At 38.0% G+C, this 24,613-nt stretch overlaps 1 protein-coding gene across 1 annotated transcript; it reads left to right on the plus strand.

Annotated features, from left to right (window-relative positions):
- The first annotated feature begins 17,027 nt into the window (after positions 1-17,027).
- On the plus strand, positions 17,028-18,401 carry LOC138941789 (uncharacterized). Its single transcript, XM_070311673.1, has one exon. The coding sequence runs from the start codon at positions 17,028-17,030 to the stop codon at positions 18,399-18,401; it is 1,374 nt and encodes a 457-aa protein (XP_070167774.1).
- The last annotated feature ends 6,212 nt before the right edge of the window (positions 18,402-24,613 follow it).

Consider the following 24,613-nt stretch of genomic DNA (forward strand, 5'->3'; position numbering starts at 1 on the left):
GAGGAGGAGGGGGAGAACCCACTGCGTCCATGCATACACTTCCCCATTTATATTGTACAACAATTGTAGGGTGGACCTCGCTTTGCTTTGTAAAATATATGCGTGGATCTCTTGGACATGGATTGGGTTAGATCAGTTTTTTTCAGGGAGGGGTGCAGGAGAAGGGCGAAGCCCCTCCCCCTATCTATACGTTCGGTTTATTACACATGAATAAATAATTTTACTAAGTACGCTCTGTTAAAGGTACATAGTGTCACAAAAATTATGTTTTATTTAATAAACTTTTTTTATTAATAACTTTTTAATGAACAACGAGCGACGGCTTTTGAAAGTTACTCACAAGGGGACTCCGCAACATGATAAAAATGGATTTTGATGGGACTCGGATATGTTGTAGAGGTATTTGCCCTAAGTACCAGGCTAACGGGAATTTGTGCACTACGGCTTGGTTTCCGAGAAAATCTACGGTAAAGTTTCACGCGCGGTATGTATACCAGTAACTGTGCTGCATTGTCGAGCAAGCGAGCGCGGCGCAGTAGGCAAGGTTCACGGCTGGTACGCTGCTGGCCCGTGTTCAAGTCCCGTCGGCGCGCGACATTTTTTTTCAATTTTTTTTTCTCGTTTACATATCTAATCTTACTTAATATCAATAACAAACATTGCATTACAAAGTTGCGGGGAAAAAAATTGCTATACAACGTAGGGTTTTTGGTAAGATTGTGTACAGTTTTAAAACGAGCTCTTATTGTTAAAATCAACGATCTGCCCCATTTTCAAAATTCCAAGTATTTCGGCACCGTTCGCTCCTGTGTTTACCGTTAATGACCTTCCCCTTTCCTAGGGGGAAGACCTTAACGCAGGTCTCCCCTGATATAAGTGAAATTTGAAAAATAAAAGAAGTGTAACATGGAGAAAGCTGCTGCTCTAGAAGAAGGACCACCACAACCAGGTCCGTCACAAGAAAACACATCGGACACAGAAGAGAGAGATGAGAAATCGAAGGGTGAATTGACAAACGCCCTCAAATATTCCGAATCGTTGCTCCGAAATTTGAATCTACTCACGGATACACCGCCAACGGTGATTTCCGCTGCTTCTATTGCAATGGGAGAGGTCATAGGCAGGGAAATTGTTGCATAGCAATTTTTTTCCCCGCAACTCTGTAATGCAATGTTTGTTATTGATATTAAGTAAGATTAGATATGTAAACGAGAAAAAAAATAAAAAAATTGAAAAAAAAAGTCGCGCGCCGACGGGACTTGAACACGGGCTAGCAGCGTGCCAGCCGTGAACCTTGCCTACTGCGCCGCGCTCGCTTGCTCGACAACGCAGCACAGTTACTGGTATACATATCGCGCGTGAAACTTTACCGTAGATTTTCTCGGAAACCAAGCCGTAGTGCATAAATTCCCGTTAGCCTGGTACTTAGGGCAAATACCTCTACAACATACCCGAGTCCCATCAAAATCCATTTTTATCATGTTGCGGGGTCCCCTTGTCAGAGCGATGACCTTGACAACATATGTCAAGGTCAAGGTCATTGGAGCTGAGTTTCTTTTTGTCAATATTTGTCACAAGATTTTGTGGAGAAGTCAAAGTACCCGATTTTGTCCTAGCGGTAGGTTCAAACCAGGTACCCATTTAAAAATATGCAAAACACCGTGTAATTACAAAATCTAGATTTATTTTGATCAAGTACAATATAAAGATGAATTCTATTGACAAGAATCACAAAAAAAATATCCTCTTGTTCGCGACATTGCTGTAGGACTTCTTTATTTAACTTTTTAACTTTAGGGATCTCAAAAAGCTTTTTTTAGTGTTTTTTTTCTGAGCGTTAGTTTTTGCTTCCAACTGCTTTTTGTTGGGACAAAGTCAGGATAATATGTCTCTCTTTTCATTATATCAGATGTGTAAGTACCCGGTTTTGCCCCAACACAAGAAAAGAAACAAATATAACGGTTATATATTCTGGCGTACAAAATGCCGATTAAAGCTAATATAATATACTTTCTCATATGTATAGAATGTAATGCTGCAGTTACCGAAACAGATACTCTATATAGAAAAAATGCACGACGACTCGATTCTTGCCTCTATGTCGATCTTTTGTGGGCTAAAAACCTTGAACTTCTATTAGAAAAGAAATATCGTGGGCACGATTTGTTTTAAAATAATGATGGCGCCAATCTACAACTAATAACACAAGTTAGCTATAGATAGCAGCATTTATTACGAAAAAACAGGGTTACCCGGTTTGACCCGTCTACCCGGTTTTACCCAACTTTCCCCTATATATACATACATATAAAATTATTCATTATTTAATTAATAATACAACAATTATATAAATACATATATACATAATTATATATTTGTCTATATAGCTGCAATTATGAGTGGCCTTCACTTGGACACAGTACAATTGGACACGATGCAAATGGACACGTTGCAAATGGACACAAAACTTTGCATACGCTTCAATTGGACACAATGCATTTGGACACAATAATTATAGGACATAGTAGCTTTTGGATACAGAAAAAAATTCATTTGGACACCGTTTAGTAGCCCATCGGTCAGTTGCATACCGTTCAGTTGCACGCATAAAAATCCACACCGTTTAGTTGGACACATAAAAATGCACACCGCTCAATTGCACATCGCTCAGTTGCACATCGCTCAGTTGCACACCGTTTAGTTGCACACCGTTCAGTGCACACAGAAACATGGGAAAGTATATGCGTGGAGGCAGTATGTTCCGCCCCCCCTCCCGTACGGGGAGGCTCCACTTCCGGAAGATATAGCCTAACCGAAATCTATTTTTCATTTAAAACTAAAATTTGTGGCCGCCATTTCTTTTATATTAATTAAACAATATACTCGGTGTCAATATTGCACGCAGCCTCAAAGAACGGTGCGCAATTGAACGGTGTGCAACTGAACGGTGTGCAACTGAGCGGTGTGCAACTGAACGGTGTACAACTGAGCGGTGTGCAACTGAGCGATGTGCAACTGAGCGGTGTGCAACTGAGCGGTATGCAACTGAACGGTGTGCATCTGAACGGTGTGCATTTTTGTGTGCAATTGAACGCTTTGCATTTTTATGTGTGCGACTAAACGGTGTACAACTGAACGGTGTGCAACTGATCGGTGTGCTACTGAATGATGTGCTACTGAACGGTGTCCAAATGAATTTTCTTCTGTGTCCAAAAGCTACTGTGTTTAAAATTATTGTGTCCAAATGCACTGTATCCAATTGAGCTGTGTGCAAAGTTTCGTGTCCAATTGTATTGTATTCAAGCGCACCGCTCCCGCAATTATGGCTACGTAGTTTATTTATATATCTGTATAGTTATAATTATTATATATTTGTCTGCATAGTTATAATTATTATATATTTGTATGCATAGCTATAATTATAGTTACGTAAAAGTTTATATCTTTGAATTTAGATATTATTATTTCAGTCTTCTCTCTCTCTCTCTCTCTCTCTCTCTCTTTCTGTTTCTCTCTTTCTTGTGATTATATCATGTTATTAATTAAAAAGATTGCAGCGGAAATACTTGAAAGAATAGAAGATACACTGGAGTTGCATGATAAGTATATAATGATTTATTATTTTTCCTCCTTATCATATAATATATTATATTTTGTATTACATGTTTTATATCGTAATAATAATTAACACTTGTGTATGTATATGTTCGCGTGGTCCCTTTTTGGTCAAGGAATTTAGTCTCTTTTACGCGGTAGGACGATTCTGCTTCCAAGTCAGGAAGCTCATCGATAAAATTTTGGATTGTTTTCTCGAAATCGTCCGATTCGGAAGACTGGGGTGAGGGAGGGAGAGAATTATTGAGGATCACTGTTGAAATTGAAGAGAGTGATTGTGGGGAGGGGGGTACTTTTGGAGAAGGCAAGGAAGAATATTCAGGAGAATAGGAGGGGAAAAAATAAGGAGGAGAACTTGGAGTAATGAGGTCACTAGAATGTGTGTAAGTATGCGTAGAATCGCAATTATGATTTTTAATTTTATTAATTATTCTAACGATTCTATTTGTTTTGTCTAAATTATAATTGATCTTAGAAATATATTGATTAACTATCCTAATTGTTTGTGAATCAGCTCGAGCCAATGCCTTCCGAATTCTGAGATAGACTGGATGTATGTGCTTAACTCGCGAATAAGGTCGCTTGATTGAAATGCGCAAAGTGATCCTTTTCACTATAGAAAATGATAAGGTAATTATTTCTAGCTGGAATTCGCATAATGGAAAATTGGTTGGTAGCGACTTATTTTTTGTTAGAAATGGTGTTGGAAGACGGGCAGCTTAACGCATAGGGTCGCAGATTGTCGTTCGTGGTTGAGAGAGATGCCATCGAACAGGATACTGGTCACAATTCATGATGGAGGCGATTTTTAATAATGCACTGAAAATTGACTGACTAATTGACTTAGAGATTGACTTGCTGAATGACTTGCTTACTGACGGACTGACTAGTTAACCGGGTGACTCTGATGAAAAACTATGTATCTTACTTATAGACCAACTGCCGAAAACTGGATGAAAACTGAATAACTTCTGAATAGCAACTGAGTTATAACTGATTTACAACTGAATGTCTTACTGATAAACTAACTGTCGCAAAACTGGATAAAAAACTAAATATGCGGGTCTGGCGAGCTTCCTTTTTATAGTTAGATAGATCAAGGATTGAATCATTTCCCGGCGGTCTTTGGCATGTGATTCTGGGATGGATAGCAATGGCCTTATTTTCTATGATTTTAATCAATGTGGCTGCGATTGTTTTTATTAGATATTTTGTAAGGTGTTTTGATCGTCTTTTAGCTGTTTCATAGTTCTTTCACTGGAAAATTTTATTGTATGAGACATCTGTTTTTTATTTACTTAGAAAAGAAGTAGTTCTACTTGTTTTTGAAAAAATTCTTTGTTAAAGTTAATTGTTACATAAAAGAAATAAAGAAAACTGAGTAATCATTTTTCTTAGCAATAGAATAATATTTTTCTGTATGTATTTCTAGATATTAAAGGAGCCTACGATAATGTGCTGCATGACATTTGGATTAATTTATTAGTTAAGCTGAAATTTCCTCCACTCACTTTAAAATTTATATATAATTTGATTTCTTCTCGTCAATTGTTTTGTAGATATATGGTGAAGTGGATGCGATATTATGGACTTTTAAAGGTCTTTCACAGGGTAGTGTTCTACGCCTTATTTTATATACTTTATATGTTCTTGATCTATCACTCTTGGAAAATCCTCATTGTAACTTTTTACAATATGATGATGATGTGGCTATTTATTTATTTATGAATTCTACTCAAGAAGAATTAAATATTTTGGAAGAAACTATTAATAAAGTAAATTTAACTTTGAATAATTTAGGTTTGAAGTTATCCTCAGAAAAAACTAAACTTTATATTTTTTCTTTCGGTAAAAGACTTAGTGATAATTTAGGTATTCATTTTAAGGATTCGTTTATTAAAAAATTAACGAAAATCAAATTTTTAGGCTTAAATCTTATATCGATTTTGAACTGGACTCCTCACATTGACCATATTTGGAATAATTGTCAGACTCCTCTTAATACTATTAAATGCCTTAGACACACTTGGTGGGGTGCAGATCCTAGATTATTAATCAATTTATATTATATATTGTTTTAATTTGTTCTAGGATTGAATATGGAGGTTTTCTATTCCACAAACTTTCTAAAAGTTCTTTTCTGAAATTAAATCGAATTCAATATAAAGCTTTTGGACTCGCTTTGGGATTGAGGAATTTAACTCCAACAAATGTAATATTGGCAGAGGCCAAAGAACCTCCTTTGTCTATTCGATTTGATTATTTTTGCAAAAATTTTTTAACTAAATCTTGTGCTAATTCTAATCACCTGCTTAGTCCTATTTTAGATTCAATTATAGATATTGAAGATAATCCCACTATAATCAATAGATTTTTGAATATTCCTCTGGTTATCAACTTTAGAATTGTTAAAAATTACTATCATTTCTTGGAAAAAAAATGAAAGACCTTTAGGTTTTTCTAGAAATTATGAATCTATCTCAGATATACCTTTTATCGATTTAGAATCTGGGCATTATCTTTCTTATGTTTGTCAGCCTAATTTAATTTTTAGAGATAAATTTGTTATCGATCTTGATAATTCTTTTTGTTTATTTACTGACGGCTTGAAACAAAAGGAAGCTAGATTTACTGGTTTAGCTATTGCCAATCTTGATGAATCTTTATCTAAACTTTTCAGAGCTCCAAATTTTATCTCTATTTTTGCGGTCGAGGCAATGGCTTTGAATGGCATTAGAAGCTATTGGTTCTATTCGTGAAAGGGCTATTAAATCTGTCACAATATTTTTTAATTCAAAATCGGTCCTTTCTGTTTTATCTCGTTTTGATCTTTCTGGCAAGAAATATTATCTTATTTCCAATATTAGAAAAGATCTCTCTCTCTCAAAAATACAGGATGTGACATTAAACTGATTTGGATTCCCGCTCATAAAGGAATCCGTGGTAACAAATTAGCGGATCGCAAAGCTAAAATAGCAGTTAGATTAGACATTGATACTAAAATTGGTATTCCCACTTAGGATTTTAAGCTTCTGTGGAAAGAGAGAAAGAGAGTGATAAAATGTTTGAAAAATTCTTTGATTGGTGTAAGACTTCTGGTTCTGACGGTAGGTCTTTTTATTTTAAGAATTACTTTTCTTTTTCCAGCTGGTTTCATAAATTATCTTTTAGTGCAGTGCTCGGATTTAGTTGCACATTTCGGCCCGATTCCGTGGCTCACGCCTATTGCCCCCCACTCACCGCTCGTACGTTAGCGATGAGTCGCCAGATATGCGTAACTAAGGATCGCGACGCTTTGTCTCAGGAGCGTCCGTATATAAGAATGCCCAAATATAATAATAAGACAATACTTCTCTATAATTAAAAGTTTTTCTTTAATATTTTATATCAATGAAATATAAAATATTGAAGAAAACTTTTAGAATTTTGATAATTTTCGCGGTGCATTAAAAAAAATATTGTCTTATTTATTATATTTGGGCATTCTTACATATGAACGCTCCTGAGACAAAGCGTCGCGCTCCTTAGTTACGCGTATCTGGCGTCTCGTCGCTAACGCACGAGCGGTGAGTGGGGGGGCAATAGGCGTGAGCCACGGAATCGGGCCGAAATGTGCAACTAAATCCGAGCACTGTCTTAGTGGGAAAGTGTGAACATTTGCAGATAAAGAAGTTCACATACGTCCCTTAACGAGAGTTTGTTCAGATTCCGTATTGTAAACTCCCGCTTTGTGTGTCATGTAACCAGCCAACCATATTTTTGGGGAATGTTCGCTATTTGATCGAGAAAGGGCTTCATGTATAATATTGTACATTGCCTTTGCCAATTGAATCCATTTTATTGGATTTAAATAATGATATAGTTTTTTTATCGTTGGAATCATTTTTTATGAATATTGACAAAAGAATTTGATTATTTTAAGTTTTTGTTATTTTACGAATCTAAATTTTGTGTTGTATTCATTTCATCGAAAAAAAAACTATAACTATGTATTAAGTATCTAGGATTAAGTTTAGTTATAGTTTTTCGCGTTATCTTATATAGTTTTCTTATTTATATTTTAGCATTTAATTTATTTTAAGTTATTTTTATTTTATAATAAGTTATTTCTTTATTCCTTATGTTATTCTAATATTAATATTAATCTTTATTAGTATTTGAATAATTTTCATCTTCTTAATTTGTGATTTCTTTAAATTATCTTAGTTTCTTTTAAATTATATTAATTTGTAAGCTTTCAAAAGATTGTATTTCTCTGTTAACTTATGCACGTTAAACAATTGTTTTTTGCTAAGTTTTTTGTATTATATATGTGTATCAGCTGGCTGGATAGATTCTTCCCAGATTATTATTTTTATCCAATAATAGAGTGATCTGCACGGAGGCAACATTTCAGAATTCAAAACACAACAATCTCGGTCATCCTCTCCCAGGATCGCTAGCCCATATCAGACTACGCATTGAAGATTGAGATTCAAGATTCAAGATTGAAATTTGACCAATCAGGACAAAGAAATTTTACTTCCTTTTGTTCTGATTAGTCAAATTCCAATCTTTAATCTTCAATCTTCAATTTTCAATGCATAGTCTAATACGGGCTTAAGCATTAGTCAAAAGGAAAAAGTCTGTTTGGTGTGGTCTCTACCATGTCTTATTATCAGTCTTGGATTGTGATTATTGTGAAACATTCTCTTTAATTCGTTCTCATTTAAAATAAGATACGCCAGGAGTCTTTGAAGAAATGTTAGATAGTTAATGATTAGACGGATGAAAGCGTGTGTTTTAGTTAATGGTGGACATTTTCAACAACTTTTGTAAATAAAAATTAAGTTTTCTCTTTTCATAGCCTTCCATTTTTCTGAATCAGGTATTAATAATTAAATGAGTCGCAACTCCTGAAGAATGCGTTTTTGGACTAACGTTTATGGGAACTTTTTTCATTCTTATGACGAGCCCAATCCAATCCCTGATTTTAACTAACTATTTCAGGACCACCCTGTATATCTGAAGCTGAATAAAGAATGAATCAGAATACCATCGTGTCGATGTACCTGGTATCACTTATTGCTAACGATTAGTCATTACCTCGATACAATGACGAGTGAACGGTGGAAGAACGATATCGTATATGCAATGATAATAATTCAAATTGTTAACATGGCTCATTGGCATCTGGCCACTTCAGGATTATAACGTCTATTCTCTAATACGTTGTTTTTGCCACTTGTTGCATGGTATGCATCTTTTGAACTTAAGAGGATGTCGGACTGTGCTTTTTTACCGACAGAATATTATTATGCAAAATCTTTTCGTTTATTATAGATATCAACAAATTCTTTTCCATAATTAAAGTATACATAATAACGGAGTGCGGAGTTTACGATTTCATATGAAAAGTAAAAAAAATGAGAAAATTACAGTTTTGTTATCGGCTTCTGCCGTCAACATTTACTTAATATAACAAATTTGTAATCTGCACGTGCCTAATCAGTAAATTCCGCACTCGGCTTTTCATCAAAGAGTATAAGTGAACTTAGAGAAGTGAGTTTAGAAGCTTTATAAAAAAGATTTTGCAAAATAAAATTTTTGTGCATATGTGTGTGTTCGAGATCGAGACTCAAGAGCAGTGATGCCAGAAACAGGTGGCTCACGGCTCAGCAATGGAGGGGATAACGCACACAAGAGCGAACCGCGTACATATGCGCTCTGCAGTGTAGCCAGAAACAGGTCCCGCGGCTCACGGCTCAGCAATGGAGGGGATAACGCACACAAGCGCGAACCGCGTACATGTGCGCTCTGCGCTTCGGTTAGTTCGGAGAGTAGAGAAGAACAGAGATATATGTTTTCCGTCTTCTTCTCACTTTCTACCGAGCTGGCAACGAAGGCAATGTTGATCGCTTGGCTTATTACATACGACAGCGTTAAATGCTTTTCCGACTCGTGAACTTTTTATTATGTATATATATGTATATATATACATAGTTATATAAAACATTTTTTCGTTATGCTATATTAAGTTTTATTATTAATTATGATATGGTAAAAGTGATATATTTACGTGTAAGGACATATGCGATTTCTTATTTCTTTACTTTAATAATTACTTTATTAATTATTTACATAAATATATATTTGTGTAAGATTATAAATATTACAATAATATAAGAACAAAGAGTGAATGAACTTCCACACCACCCATGAGGTTCCACTAAAGGCGCGTTAGATTTTTTTATTATGTGGATCTTCGCCTGGAGCCCTATTGTACTTCATTTTATCATGGGGGAGCCCCATTGTATTTCATTTTATTGATGTCTCTTATAGACATAATATTTTTTTACATATTTACTTTAATATGTCTTTTGCAAACATAATAATGTCTATTACAGACATGAAAATTTTTAGACGCGCCTTTTACAAATATGGTGTCTTTTGAAGACATAATATCTATTACAGACATGATATTTTTACAAGAAAATAAGTAAAGCAACTATGTTTATTATATTATATGAATAATAATGCCCATAAAATACAAGTCATTATCTTCTGAACATTATTATTGCATATTGGTAGATGTTGAGGGACCAGTAATATCACAAACATCTGCAGCATATAATGTAAGACTGCTTTTTTGTTTTTTAGGAGGAGTGTTATATAATTTGTCCGACGACATAAGAGATAAATGCTTCTTATCAATCTCCATGTTTAGAATGGTTTCTTTTCTTGTTTTCAATGCTGATTTCAAAACACAAATAGCATTTATAGAGGAAGACAAAAGTTTATTTCGTTTTCTTGTTTTTAAATCTGTTAAAATAGAAAACATTCTTTCTGGATCGGCATTCGAATTTGGGAGTAATCTAACAGCATTCAAAAGACGTTTGAGATTGGGATATTTAACAATATTAGTGGAATACTGACTTTGTAAAATTTGTTTCCACATATCATCAAAGCTTAATTTTAATAGCTTTTGCTTTTCTGTTATTGTAAAATCTAGATGTAAAGTAAGCCATTCTTTCTTCAAACCGTTTTCGTCAAACCCGCCAAGAGTTTCAGCGATAAAAGAAACATCATTGAATGATGTTTCTCCATCAATATCTAATAATACTAGGTTATGTTCGAAAACTTTTAATTTTGATAAAAAGTTATCATTAATTGGTAATCTTTTATAAATTTTCTCGGCGGCAGTTACATAAAATTGCAAACAATTCTTTCGAACATTTGCAACTATATCTGCATGCCCTTCCTTTATTAATTCATCGAGGTAGTCTTCACATTCAGATCTTAAAGAAACTTCTTCTAACAATTTTTGATTCTCCTTTTCATCAAATTTAATATTATTACATAAATTATTCAAATGCTCTGACTTTAAAAAATGTTTCCAAACTGTGGTTAAAAGTTCTACTGACTTTGGCTGCAATAAATGTATTCTAGTTTACACATCTTGGAAAAATGCATTAAATGAATTTAAAAAATTTAAAATATGCTGTAAAAATAAGAAATAGGCTTTTATATCTAGATTTTGCATCATAGATAATAAATATGTTCCAGACTTTGTTTTTTCGCTTATGGTAATTTCATTCAGAAATAAGGGCTGTGCGTCTATTTGTAAACACAAGCAGAAATCTGCTCGAGAAAAACAATATTATTGTTGAACATATTGGACAATATTTCAGATAAATATCATTAAAAATAATACCGGTAGTCTAAAGGAAAAATTTATTTTAATTGATGAAAGATTTATTTTTTAAATTTTATCATCCATGTCATCTTGTCCGTAAAAAATATTACATAAGATATAAGATAAAGTAGATATGTAAAATATATTATTTCTATATAAGACATGAATAAAATGTGGTACAATAGGGCTCCAGGCGAAGATCCACGTAATAAAAAAATCTAACGCGCCATTAGTGGAACCGCATGGGTGGTATGGAAGTCCATTCACTCTTTGTTCTTATATTATTGTAATGTTTATAATCTTACACAAACACGTATTTGTGTAAATAATTAATAAAGTAATTATTAAAGTAATATAAAGTAATTAAAAAATTGCATATGTCCTTATATGTAAATATATTACTTTTACTATATCACAATAAAACTTATAAACTATAGCCAATGCTATACTAATATAGCATAACAAAAAAATATTTTATATATATATATATATATATACATATGTACATAATAAAAAGTTCACGAGTCAGAAAAACATTTAACGCTATCGTATGTAATAAGCCAAGCAATCAACATTGCTTTCGGCTGCGTTCCAATATTCACTGCCAGTACTGAAAATCTCTAGTGCACGTGACGTGGACTATAGATTTTCAGTACTGGCAGTGAATATCGGAACGCAACCATCGTTGCCAGCTCGGTAGAAAGTGAGAAGAAGACGGAAACATATGTCTCTGTTCTTCTCTACTCTCCGAAACTAACCGAAGCGCAGAGCGCACATGTACGCGGTTCGCGCTTGTGTGCGTTATCCCTTCCATTGCTGACCCGTGAGCCGCGGGACCCGTTTCTGGCATCACTGGCTGTGTGTCGTGTCGCTTGATTTTGGCAATATCCGGATGCAAGCTAAAAAGTTCTAAGTAGGACTTCTTTGCTTGCACTTTCGCAATTTCTTTACTCTTTTTTATTTCGCAACAAAATGATTGCGCGGTCACTCGGGCTTCGCGCGTGGCTCGCGTTGTCAGCGCTTTGTTCGGTCAACGCTCGTAACGTGATCTGTATTCGCGTTACACGTTGAGCAATGCCATCATATAAAATAATATATATCTAGAATAGTATACAGGGTGTCCCATTTTAATCTCCTCAGGCAAATATCTCAAAAACCAAGGCCGGAAGAGAAAAATGTTTCAGACAAAAGTTGTTTGGTTTCGAGGGGGCCATAAGATGGTAACAATTATTTGACCTGGGAAAATCATTTGAAGGTCATGTGAAGGTCAACTTGAAAATCTTAAATCGAAACCCCCATTTTTTATTTAGTATTCTTGTAGCTGACATCGAGAGCTTTCCAAAACACTATAATAAAGTATTTTTTTATTAAGTACTTTTTGAGTTATTTTATATTTTAATCTGACATATTTTGATATAAAAAATTAAATATGTCGTAAAATATTTAGTTTTTGATAATCTTACCGTAATACTTCTATGTACAGAATAATGAGACAAATCAATTAGTATAAAAAAAAAATTGTTTTTAAGAAAATTATTTACAATGTATTTTTTTAAACAATTATTTGTTTTTTTCACACTATTCATTTGGCGCAATTTTTTGATATCATTATTTTTGTAGGAAATTTAAACAACTATTTTGTAGAACAAAAAATATTTTTTTTAATGTTTCTGTTTAAATAATAATAAAAGAAATAAATTTTATAGTACGTTTTTATTTATTTTATTGTCACTTTGCAGAATTTTTTAATATCAATTTTTTAAGGACTTTTTTAGAACTATGTTACAAAATTAAAATAACACTGTTTTATAGAGTTAAAATGGCATTTTATAGAGCAGTTTTTTGCAGTAATTTAAAAATAAAATAGTTTTTTGTGTAACACTTTTTCATATGGCGCATGCACTTGGTGCCTTTTTTTTACCTTTTTCTAAAAAGGTAAGTTTTTAGGGATTATATCATTCTTTTTTGTGTAGTATATGTTAAATATCTTTAAATTAATAAGCAAAGAACCCGCCACCACCCCCGTCAGATTTCATCAAAATACGACGGTCCTCTTTGCTTGCTATAGATATCCAGATCCTTTAAATTTCTTTGCTACTCTTATTGTAAGAATAATGGATAATTACAAATCAATGTATCATTAGAAATATACATTTATTATTTAATATACAATGAGATATACAATCTATGATTCTAAATCCATTGATGAATAATCGTTGCTGCTTCTCTACTCATTAGTAAATACATAAATACAGCGGAAAAAGTGAGTTATGTAATTCTATTTTTAATAGTAAGGGTAAAAGATAAGAACAAATTAATATCGATTTATATAAACATTTTTTCGCAGTTCACGAATAATGCAGAATATGAAGCATTGTTCGCAAAATTGCTGATACATTGCGAGAAATTCTTTTATATGGAACTGATCGAAATACAATTATTAAATGATTAAATATTAATCACAAGTTTGATATTACAAAAATGTATTTTAAATAAAGAATTTTTTATATAACTGCTTCTTTATTTTATAATATTCAATATATATTATTTATTAGCCATTCTTTGTAAAAATATTATATAAATATCTTTAGCACTTCTAGGCCACTGCTTTTTTTTAACTTGCGCATCATCAGCTTCGACCCAAATATTAGATACTCCTTCTCTACATATACTTATATAATGACCTTCACCGATACGTGAACCATGATGAAGTATAGCATTCATCGTCTTATACAATTGTCCAGCTACTAAAGTAGTGTTAATAGGAGAGTTCTAACTCAGGTCCTCCGAGGGGAGGTGAGGGACGGGGGGTCCCGCGCGGGCGAGGGGGCATGACGTCACGCGGGCGAAGGGGGATTTTGACGGCGCGGGGGAATGATGTCACGCGGGCGGGGGAGCTTATCGCGGGAGCATAAACAGCGCGGTGTATTACAAAGGGCGAGTGCCGATGTCCGGCTGCTCGAATTTATAAACATTATAAACAAATATCGTCTCACACTGCACTATTGCACGTGCGGCATTATTGAATTTCGTAGAAAGATGATAAGGTTAGCGCCGATGTCCGGCTGCTATAATTTATTATAAACAAAATAGAACCATCGCGGTGGTCTCTTCATTTTTTCCAGGAAGAGCCGCTCGCGCATTATTGCGCGTAACATTAGAATTAGATGATAATGCAAGCGCCGATGTCCTGCTGCTATAATTTATTATAAACAAGATAGAACCATCGCGGTACCATAACGCGATAGATGAAAAATATAATAAAGAACGAAGGGTGTCAAAAATTCAGTATGCGATTTGAAAGCTTGCGGTCCGTATATCGGTTGAAAAAGATACAGTGGGTACTTGTATTTTTTGTGTGTCAAGTGTTCAGTATAGAGGAAGATTTTGTGATAATCTGCACAAAAATGGAAATAGATAATAATTTCGAGGCAGTATTAGATGAATCGTCCGACGAAGATCAAATGGAAATAAAGAATAATTTTGAGGCAGTATCAGATGAATCGTCCGACGAAGATCACGCATTGTCAGATGACAGTGATTACAAGAGCGATTAAAGCGAGAACCTTAGAGAAATTGTTGACAAGATAGTGCCTCATTCGCAAATTATTGCGCTAAACGGACGTACAAAGTTTTGCGCTATATACTTTTATTATACCACGGGTGGTTCTTTTGCTGTATGTGCTTCGTGTATGATCTCTATAGCAGACACCGATGCCGGGTACATATATGCTGTTCGAAAGCATGTGACTGAGATATACGACGCGATAAGTGGCCGGTCCTGCTCCAATTGTAGACTTCCGATGTATCAGATCTTTCCATGCAATATGTGCCCAATTTGCACACAGTAAAAAAACATTGTCATAAAAAGTGTGAAAAAATAATAATAAAAAAAAACAAGGAAAACACCGAGCAAACCAAACGAACCTGTTGGAGCTGTTACACCGAGTCACTATCTTGGGCGATTATTTCGCGTGGGCGCAGCGATGCGAGGAATTTATCAAACAGCTCGAAGAACACAGTCGTGTCAAGCGTCCGTGACTCTCGATCGGAGTTCGACAATCTTTGGTGGCTAGAATCGCGCGACTCGAGGGTGCGAGGACTTGATTAGAGAAACGGTTTATACACAGCGGTGACAATAACGCGGAAAGACTCGTTTGGCGAGAGATCGATATCGCGTTCGAAAACCGTATATTGACCGGTGCGGTGATCAACGCAGACTATATCGAACCGGGAAAATTTCTCGAGGACGCGAAAGACATCGTGCTCGAACACGTGCAAAAAATTATGGAAAGACATAATAACGTAAAAGTGAACACTGTGTTCAACGGTGAATTCGTGTCGGGTGATAAGAGCGCAAATAAGAGTGTAAATACCAGAAACTATGAACTCTTTTGCATGTCCGATTTACACGAGTGGTATGAGCGACGCGTCGTCGAGCCCACGCTTGCCTCGCTAGAAGAATTTCAAGAACGCGATAGCGGGTGGGCGTTGTCGCGAATTCTCGATTTAACTGTAAATATAAATAAATATAATCCAATGCGCGCGGGGTGCCACATTAAATTACCGCGAGAAATAACAATGAAGAGAGCGGTAATAAACGTGCAATCTAAAGACAATGCGTGTTTCGCGTGGGCGGTGGTCGCCGCTCTATATCCAGCCGAAAGAAACGCGGATCGGGAATCTTTATATCCTCATTACACGACAGTGCTAAATCTCCAGGATATTGAGTTTCCGATGACATCGAGTCAAAAAAAATTTGAACTTCACAACGACATTTCGATAAATGTATACTGCATCGAGAAAGAAAACAACATTGTCCCGATACGTCTGAGCGAACAAAAGAAGGACAGATACATTAACTTGCTGTACATGCAAGATTCGCAAGACGTCGGACATTTCGCGTGGATCAAGAATGTATCCCGCCTCGCGAGCTCGCAACTGAGCAAACGTAATGGCTAAGAATATATCTGCGATCGGTACGTATATTTAATAAAAATGCAATAAATATAATGTATACGAAAGAAAAACTAATTATTTCTATTTTTTTTACAGATGTTTACACTATTTTAGATCGGACGATAAGTTGCAGTCGCACATTGTAGATTGCCGAGAAATGAACGAGTGCGCCATCCGGTTACCGAGCGATAAAGACAAGTGGCTCGCGTTCGACAACCACAACAGAAAGGAGCGACTTTCCTTCGTCGTATACGCCGACTTGGAGTGCGCGCTGAGGAAGACCGACGGTGATCCGATGGCGTCTACGTACACGTTTCAGCGAAGCGATATAAAGTTACGGTTCATCGATTCGTACAAATTTCTCAGTACTAGTCTCAAAAAATTGGCATCGTTTCTAAATAATGATAAACTTCAAATTTTTAAATCGAAATTTCAAAATTTATCGATCGAAGAGTTCAATTTATTAACGCGAAAAGGCGTCTTTCCATACGAATACATTGACTGTGTCGATAGGTTGCACGATACATGTTTACCACCGCGCGAATCATTTTATAGTTCCTTGACCGGTGACACCGTATCCGAGAGCGATTACGCGCACGCTGAAAACGTCTAAAAGCGGTTCTCCGTTCGAACGCTTGGCGAATACAGCGACTTGTATTTAAAAACGGATGTCTTGTTATTGGCCGACGTTTTTGAAAATTTTCGCGATGAATGTATCGAGAGTTATGGGCTTGACCCCGCGTATTACTATACCCTTCCCGGATACACGTGGGATGCCATGCTAAAACATACGAATATTACGTTCGAATTACTTACAGATATCGATATAGGTATGTTTATCGAACGTGGAATACGCGGTGGCCTGAGCCAATGTTCCGGCAGATACGCACGAGCCAATAATAAGTACATGCCGTCTTACGACCCATCGAAACCATCGTCGTACATGATGTATTTTGATGTAAACAACTTGTACGGTTGGGCGATGTGTCAACCGTTGCCCTATGCCGATTTTCGATGGGTCGACGACATCTCTGACATTGATGTTAGCGCGATCGCTTCGGATTCGCCTACAGGTTATATTCTCGAGGTCGATCTGGAGTATCCGCAACATCTTCACGACGCGCACGCTGATCTACCGTTCTGTCCAACGCGCGATAAGCCGCCCGACAAGCGGCAGGACAAGCTCCTCGCAACCTTTTACGATAAGAAGCGTTACGTCATACTCTATCGCAACCTGCAGCAATGCACGCGTCACGGCCTTCGCATCGCAAAGATACATCGCGTATTGCAATTCACTCAATCCGCATGGCTCCGCGATTACATCGAACTCAACACCCGGTTTAGAACGCGCGCGACAAACGATTTCAAGAAAAATTTGTACAAGTTAATGAACAACGCGGTATTCGGTAAAAGTATGGAAAACGTGCGCAATCACGTCAATGTAAAATTATTAACAAAGTGGGACGGACGATACGGCGCGGAGGCGATGATCGCGAAACCAAATTTTCATAGCAGCGTCTTTTCGGAAAATTTGGTCGCCGTTGAACTGCGCAACCTCGAGGTGAAATTCAATAAACCGATCTATGTCGGTATGTGTATACTTGATATATCGAAAGCGTGTTTATACGAATTTCACCACGAGTACATGTTACCGTTATATCGTAAAAATTGTAAAATAATGTACACCGATACAGACAGTTTGATTTATCACATCAAGTGCGAGGATGTGTACGAGAATATAAAACGCGATATCATTAGACTCGACACGAGCGATTATCCGGCTAACAACGCGTACGGTATACCGCTCGAGAACAAGAAAGTGTCGGGTTTGATGAAGGACGAGAATAACGGTGCGATCATGACTGAATTTGTCGGGCTTAGAGCAAAAATGTACGCGTTGCGAGTAAATAGTAAAAAGGATAGAAAGAAGGTTAAAGGCGTCAAGCGTAACGTCGTAGCGAGAACGATAACGTTCGACGATTACATGCGGTGTCTGCGCGATGAAATTGAAATGACTCGACAGCAATCTTGCATAAGATCAAAATTGCACGAAATGTACACAATCAGCGAGACAAAAAGCGCCCTGAGTCCGTACGACGACAAGCGATATATCGTACCTGATTCGACCGACACGCTACCGTGGGGACATTAACGGATACCATGTAACGTAACGTAACGTAACGTAACGTAACGTAACGGAATGCAATGCAATGTATGTATGTATGTATGTATGTATGTATGTATGTATGTATGAGGAAAACAAAAGAAATATATTTCTATCTTTCTTTTTTTCTTTTTATATTTCATATTTTATATGCTGTATACATGTTACATATATTTTTTTTATATTTCAGATACTTTATATGTATTTCATATTTTTCATATGTTAAAATAAAATACAGTTTGTACGAATTAAACATTGTCCTTGTGTATCCAAGAGTTGTGCGATCCATCGAATCCTAACCATTTCACGTCAACCTCGTCACCCTTTCTGCGCAGTACTTTCTCCGCGAGATACACGTCCGGATAAGTCGCGCGACGCAACTCGTACTCGTAGAAAGCTCCAGCGACAGATTTTTTGCGATAGTCCTCGAGTAGATAGGTTATGGGATTAGTACGCTGCACTTTAACGATCTTAAACACTTCGGTGGTCCAATTTGGCGCGTAACCCTTCTCGAAGATTGTCTTGTATTTACTAACGCGTACCGGGTCACTTACTTTGAACTTTGCCGGACCCGTGATCTTTATCGCGCTGTACACAGTATCCAAGAGTTTTTAGGCGATCGCGGGGGTAACGTCGACGGGTCGCATGCCGATCGTTCGATGCTTGCGCGCGTTGTAATCCGATACGAGTCACGGCAACGCGTCGACCCACTTGTAAGTTCCGTTGAGTGTAAACATCTTCCACATGTCGTTCTTTAACGTGCAATTGAATTGTTCGACGACCGATGCCTTCAACACCGAATACGTGGAATAATGATTGATGCCGTGTTTCTTCACGAGACGTTGCACGTTGGCGTTATAAAATTCCTTCCCCATATCGATTTGCATATTTTTCGGGCGCCTCTCGCTATTTCGAATTATCTCTGCGATAGCGTCAGCCGTCTCGCTTCCGCCTTTATTCTTGAGCGGTACGGCCCACGCGTAATTGCTCAACACATCGATGACGGTGAGTATGTAGCGGTAACCTCTGTTGAAACGAGAGTACGGACGCATTTCGACGATGTCAGCTTGCCACAGGTCATCGTAACCCCGCACTACGACACGTCTTCGGGGAAAATTTCTTCTCGCCAAAGCACGCAGTTCCTCGACGAGTCGTAGCTTCTCGATATTTTCACGTCCGTTAGATTTTAATGATATCATGTTTTTAGCGGTGCGGCTAGTCGGCGCGTAATAATACGTGTAAAGAAATTACATTATAATTTATATCTCTAACTTTTTAACCACTCAATAACCGTTTATTCCCGTTCATTGTCTTTCAATAATGGTTCTTTGTCATCCGTCATTCGTCGCCGTTCGATAGCTGTTCGTAGCCGTTCCTAATTCGTTCGCAGCCGTTCCTGAGCCGTTCCTGAGCCTTTAGATAACCGTCCAACAGCCATTCCTGAACCGTTCGGCCGTTCTTCAATCGTTTGTAGCCGTTCGTGAACCGTCCGTAGCTGAACCGTTTATTGTCGTCCATCGTCGTTCGTTGACGTTTCGTTAGCGTTCGTTGATGTTTCGTCGTCATTCGTTGGCGTTTCGTTGACGTTTTGTCGTCGTTTCGTTGTCGTTCGTTGACGTTTCATTAACGTTTCGTCGTCGTTTTGTTGTCGTTCGTTGACGTTTTGTTAGCGTTCGTTGACGTTTCGTCGTCGTTCGTTGGCGTTTCGTTAGCGTTCGTTGGCGTTTCTAATCTAGCAATATTCGTACGCCGAAGCTCGTGTACCACAATCTGTAACGCTCGCACGTCTTTCTCTAACGCGGCAAGCTTCTCGTCTAACTCTTTCAGTTGATTTCTCAATGTTTTAGCGCACTGATCCACGTACAGTTTGTTGATGGCGTCGGTATCAGCCACAGGTTGCGCTACACGACAAATCTTGAATCGCGACCTCGCGTCAAAGTCCGTAACGGTGCGACACAGAGCATTATCGCGTACGAAATTTCTCATTAATCCGTTCCATCGACGATACGAAATGGCGTTCGTCGCGTCTTTGCTCTGCTCGGATATTCCAAATTTGTTGATGCGCATCATCGATGCGAGCGACGTCGGTCGATCGATTGATTAGTTTTGTCGAGATACCGCTTAATTTATAATAATACCGGCTTCGCGAAGTTTCTCGATGATCGATAAGATCTCGTTGTCGTGGCCGTTGTGGCCCGCTTGGTGCGAAGCGTCGAGCAATCGTAAACGATCCACCAGCTCGTTGGGATCGTCCCAGTGCACGTAGTCGATCTTGTTGTCGGTTAGCGTCATCGCGCAAAGCGCGAATAATCCCTTTCCAGATTTTGTTCTTTTGGGTTCGATCGGTATCAGCTTTGCGATTATTTCTTTGTACTTGTATCCCCTGTTGCCCATTAATCGACCCTGCGCATCGTGATTGCGTTTATGCGCGTTCGTCGTCAACAGCATGCTCTTGCACGTTTGCTTGTCATCCTCTGTATAGATGACGTCATCGGGGACTTTTTTGAAGATCAACTTGGAAAGACTAGGTGTGCCGACGTATCGTACGCCGTCGATAATTATGTTATCCGCGTTGTTCACGTCAAAACGTTTATTAACGAACATCATTCCATCGTTGTCGAAATAAACACCGTACACGGTGTCAATACCACTCTCTCGATCGCCGCTCAGAACAGGCCAGATGTACCTCCGACCCAGCGGACCTAACTGATCTCGCAACGTTTCTCGACCCTCCAGTGTTTGCAACTGATTTTGGACGTATGTCACGAGCGAGTCGTCCGTGGTTTCGAAAACATCTTCGTTCGCGAGTAATTCGGACATCGTAGGTTGTACGGTTCTCATTGATGCGGACGGTGTAGAGGTTATCGGCGGTACATCCAGTGGAGGATCCGATCGTTTCGATTTATGCGGTGCTGGTGAGCGATCCGACCTGACGTTGAATCGTTTTCTCTTTTGCGGTGTCGCATCATCTTTCTCGCGCTTCGGGATGGATAACGCTTTGATCCCCGCGTCGGTGTTGCTCCTCGTTCTTCACTGCGATCGAGCTAGTGTTGTCGACGATCTTTTGTAGCGGCTCGATGAGAGGTCTAAAGCGCCTGTCCAACACGATATCCTCTTCGATCTTACCGGTCTTCAAAGCGCGATGTTTCTTGCGAATCGATTGATCTTTATTAGCTTTCTCAGCTATTTGTAATACAAATATAGTTTACATTAATTACAATATACTCCTTTAACATTCGCTTAAGCGGCACAATTTTTTCATTCCGCTTTATTTCAGCTGGCAAGGCGTTATACATTTTCACTCCTTCGTAAAACATACTCTTTTGCGCACTCCTTGTTCTGCGATATTTTATTGCAATATCCCCAGCTTGTCGTGTTTGCCTTTCACTCTCATTTCTCATTCACTCAATTTCTAATCTATTTCTTAATTGCTTCGGTAACATGTTCCTTAAAATCTTAAAAATAAATATACACACATTATAATATAGCCTCTGTTTTATGGACATAAACTGCAGCGCTTGCAGCATACGAGAAGCCTTTACTTTCGCACAGTACAATTGGACACGTTGCAATCGCACACTGTGATATTAGACACATAAAGTTGCGCACCGTTCGATTGGACACATTTCAATTGCGCACGGTTCGTTTAGACACATTTTATTTGCGCACCATTCAATTGGACACGTTGCTTTTGGACACAACACATATTTTTGTATAATTTAAAATACATACACACGCATGTATGCATGTATAATTTTGAAATTTTTTGACACTTATTATTAATTTCATTTGGTAAATAAACGTTTGTTACTGTTCGTTTACACACAGTTCGTTTGCACACAGTTCTTTCGCGCACATTTCTTTCGCGCACATTTCTTTCGCTCACGTTTCTTTCGCACACAGTTCTTTTGCGCACAGTTCTTTTACGCACAGTTCTTTCGCGCACATTTCTTTAGCGCACGTTTCTTTCGCGCACAGTTCTTTCGCGCACATTTCTTTCGCGCACATTTCTTTCGCGCACATTTCTTTTACGCACATTTTTTTTGCGCACATTTCGATCAAGCATATCGCATCTGAATATTCATACATTCTGACTGTTGAAAAGGCTGTTACAACTGACTTCCGTCTGTTCTTTCGGCGAGAGAACATCGTGACTTAGTGCTAATCAATAGTTTGCTATTCTAGAGATCTACGGGCCATCGTTCGGTCCCGAGAGTGTGATATCCTGTCGATGGTTTTCCGTCTCTTGAACGAGACGTGCATAGTTCGGTGCGATCGAGCCTCCCGGCCTGAAATATCTAACATTGCCGCGTAAGTGTGGCCTCGGCCAGTGTCCTCGGATGAAAACTGCGTACTAACTCGCACATACGCACATCATACGAGATCTACAACACATAATACACATAAACATGGAGGTGGATGATGTCGGTCCTCCTGAAAGCGTTTCGCGAAACGCTTCCCAGTCCATAGGGACGAGCCATGAAGATGAGGTTGCTGAACAACTTCGCGATATAATATATCGCAATCACAAGAGAAGCCAGTCTTCTGCATTAAGAAGCCCTCTCCCTCCCAAAAGATCCTCTTTGGATTCTGTTCGTATTGCAGACCCTCGTTTGCAAAATAAGTATGGTCTAAATGTTAAATCTCCGTTTATAATCCATATGGAAAAAATTCTCCCCAGGCCTCCTACCCCCTCTCAGGCTCGGTATTCCGATGTCACCGAGACAAACAACAACACAAAAACAGGTATAGATAACCTTGACAATAACACTTCCAACGCTAATCTAACATCCAATAACGGTACGTACGGCATAATCGCTTTTAGCAAACGTATAAACAGGCATATTGCCAATTTCTTGTCCGCATTCGACTTAAAAACAATAGGGAAGAATAAATTCTCGGTAGCGTTCCCCGACGGCAACGCGGCGAATAAATTCTGCGATACTTTCAATGAAAAATCTAATATCATATTTCCCTCCGAGACATGGATAGCATACGTGCCTAATTATAAAGTCATTAGACAATTCATAATTAGAGGTGTCAATGATGATGACTCTCTAGAAGATCTAATTAAAAATGTCCGTCCACCACCGGAGTGGAACATTCTATGGCAGCCTCCATTTGAGGCTGTTAGACTCAAAAAACCTATTCGCACTCGAAACAACAAGAATATTTCTTCAACTAAATATACAGAGTCTGATACATATGTTGTACGTTTCAGAACACTATCAGTCCCGCCCAGCGTTATATACATGGGAAAGAGGTGCTATTTGACACCATTCATTGAGAAGGTTAGAAGATGCCAAAGGTGCCAGCGATTTGGGCATGTTGCTAGATTCTGTCGAACTTCGGACAGGAATGCAGTGTGCCAGCGTTGCGGTAAGCTTGTATCATCTCATGATAGCAGCAATAATGTTAATGAGCCGTGTTCGGTCGAAAGTCCGTCATGCATCAATTGCAAAAGGCATAAATTGCCAGATAACGAAACAGTGCATGAGGCATCATCCAATTCCTGCCCCATTTTCCAAAAACAGAGGCGAATAAAAAAGCTCATGGCATTCCATGGCATTTCGCAGTCCGAAGTGTCAATGCTGGAGAGAGCAGATCCTCAATCATAACAAGCCGGGGATAATTATACCCGCTCGCATCCTCTTCCCACTTTAGGGGAATTTCTTCCATATGCCCTTCCAAAGTCCTATGCGGAAGCGGTGTCTAGAAATAATCATGCTAGCCATTTCAATCCTTCTATACCCTCTTCGGAGGTTAATGTGAAACGTTTCCCTAGTTTTGTCAAACCTCAGTTCTCTACAGATGGCTTACCCGCTAAGCCATCTATTATCCGTAAGAGTCTAGATGTTGGATCACAACACAAGAGACGTGGACTGGAGCTCTCATTAATTAAATCTCCTCCCAGGCCTTTCCGTCCTACTTCTTGTAACTTCATACAGGACATAAACATTAACAACTGTCCAAGCAACAAAACAGTTAACCGCAAAAGCTTCTCTATTTCAACCTCCATTTCTCCGGTCAGTGATCGTAATGCACCTGCTTCCAATTCTGAAATTTTAAATGATTGGATTCGTGATTGCCAAAAGAAGTTTGCTGTGGCTGAGAACATACAAACAGATATCTTGTCACAAATGGGGGCTCTTCTTCTGAGGAGTACCCTCTACTAGTACTCTGCGTTGATACCACTGCTT

The sequence above is a fragment of the Polyergus mexicanus genome, unplaced genomic scaffold (assembly GCF_030449975.1).
Source record: "Polyergus mexicanus isolate NDT 795.1 unplaced genomic scaffold, iyPolMexi1.0 SCAF_20, whole genome shotgun sequence".
Classification (NCBI taxonomy): Eukaryota; Metazoa; Arthropoda; class Insecta; order Hymenoptera; family Formicidae; genus Polyergus; species Polyergus mexicanus.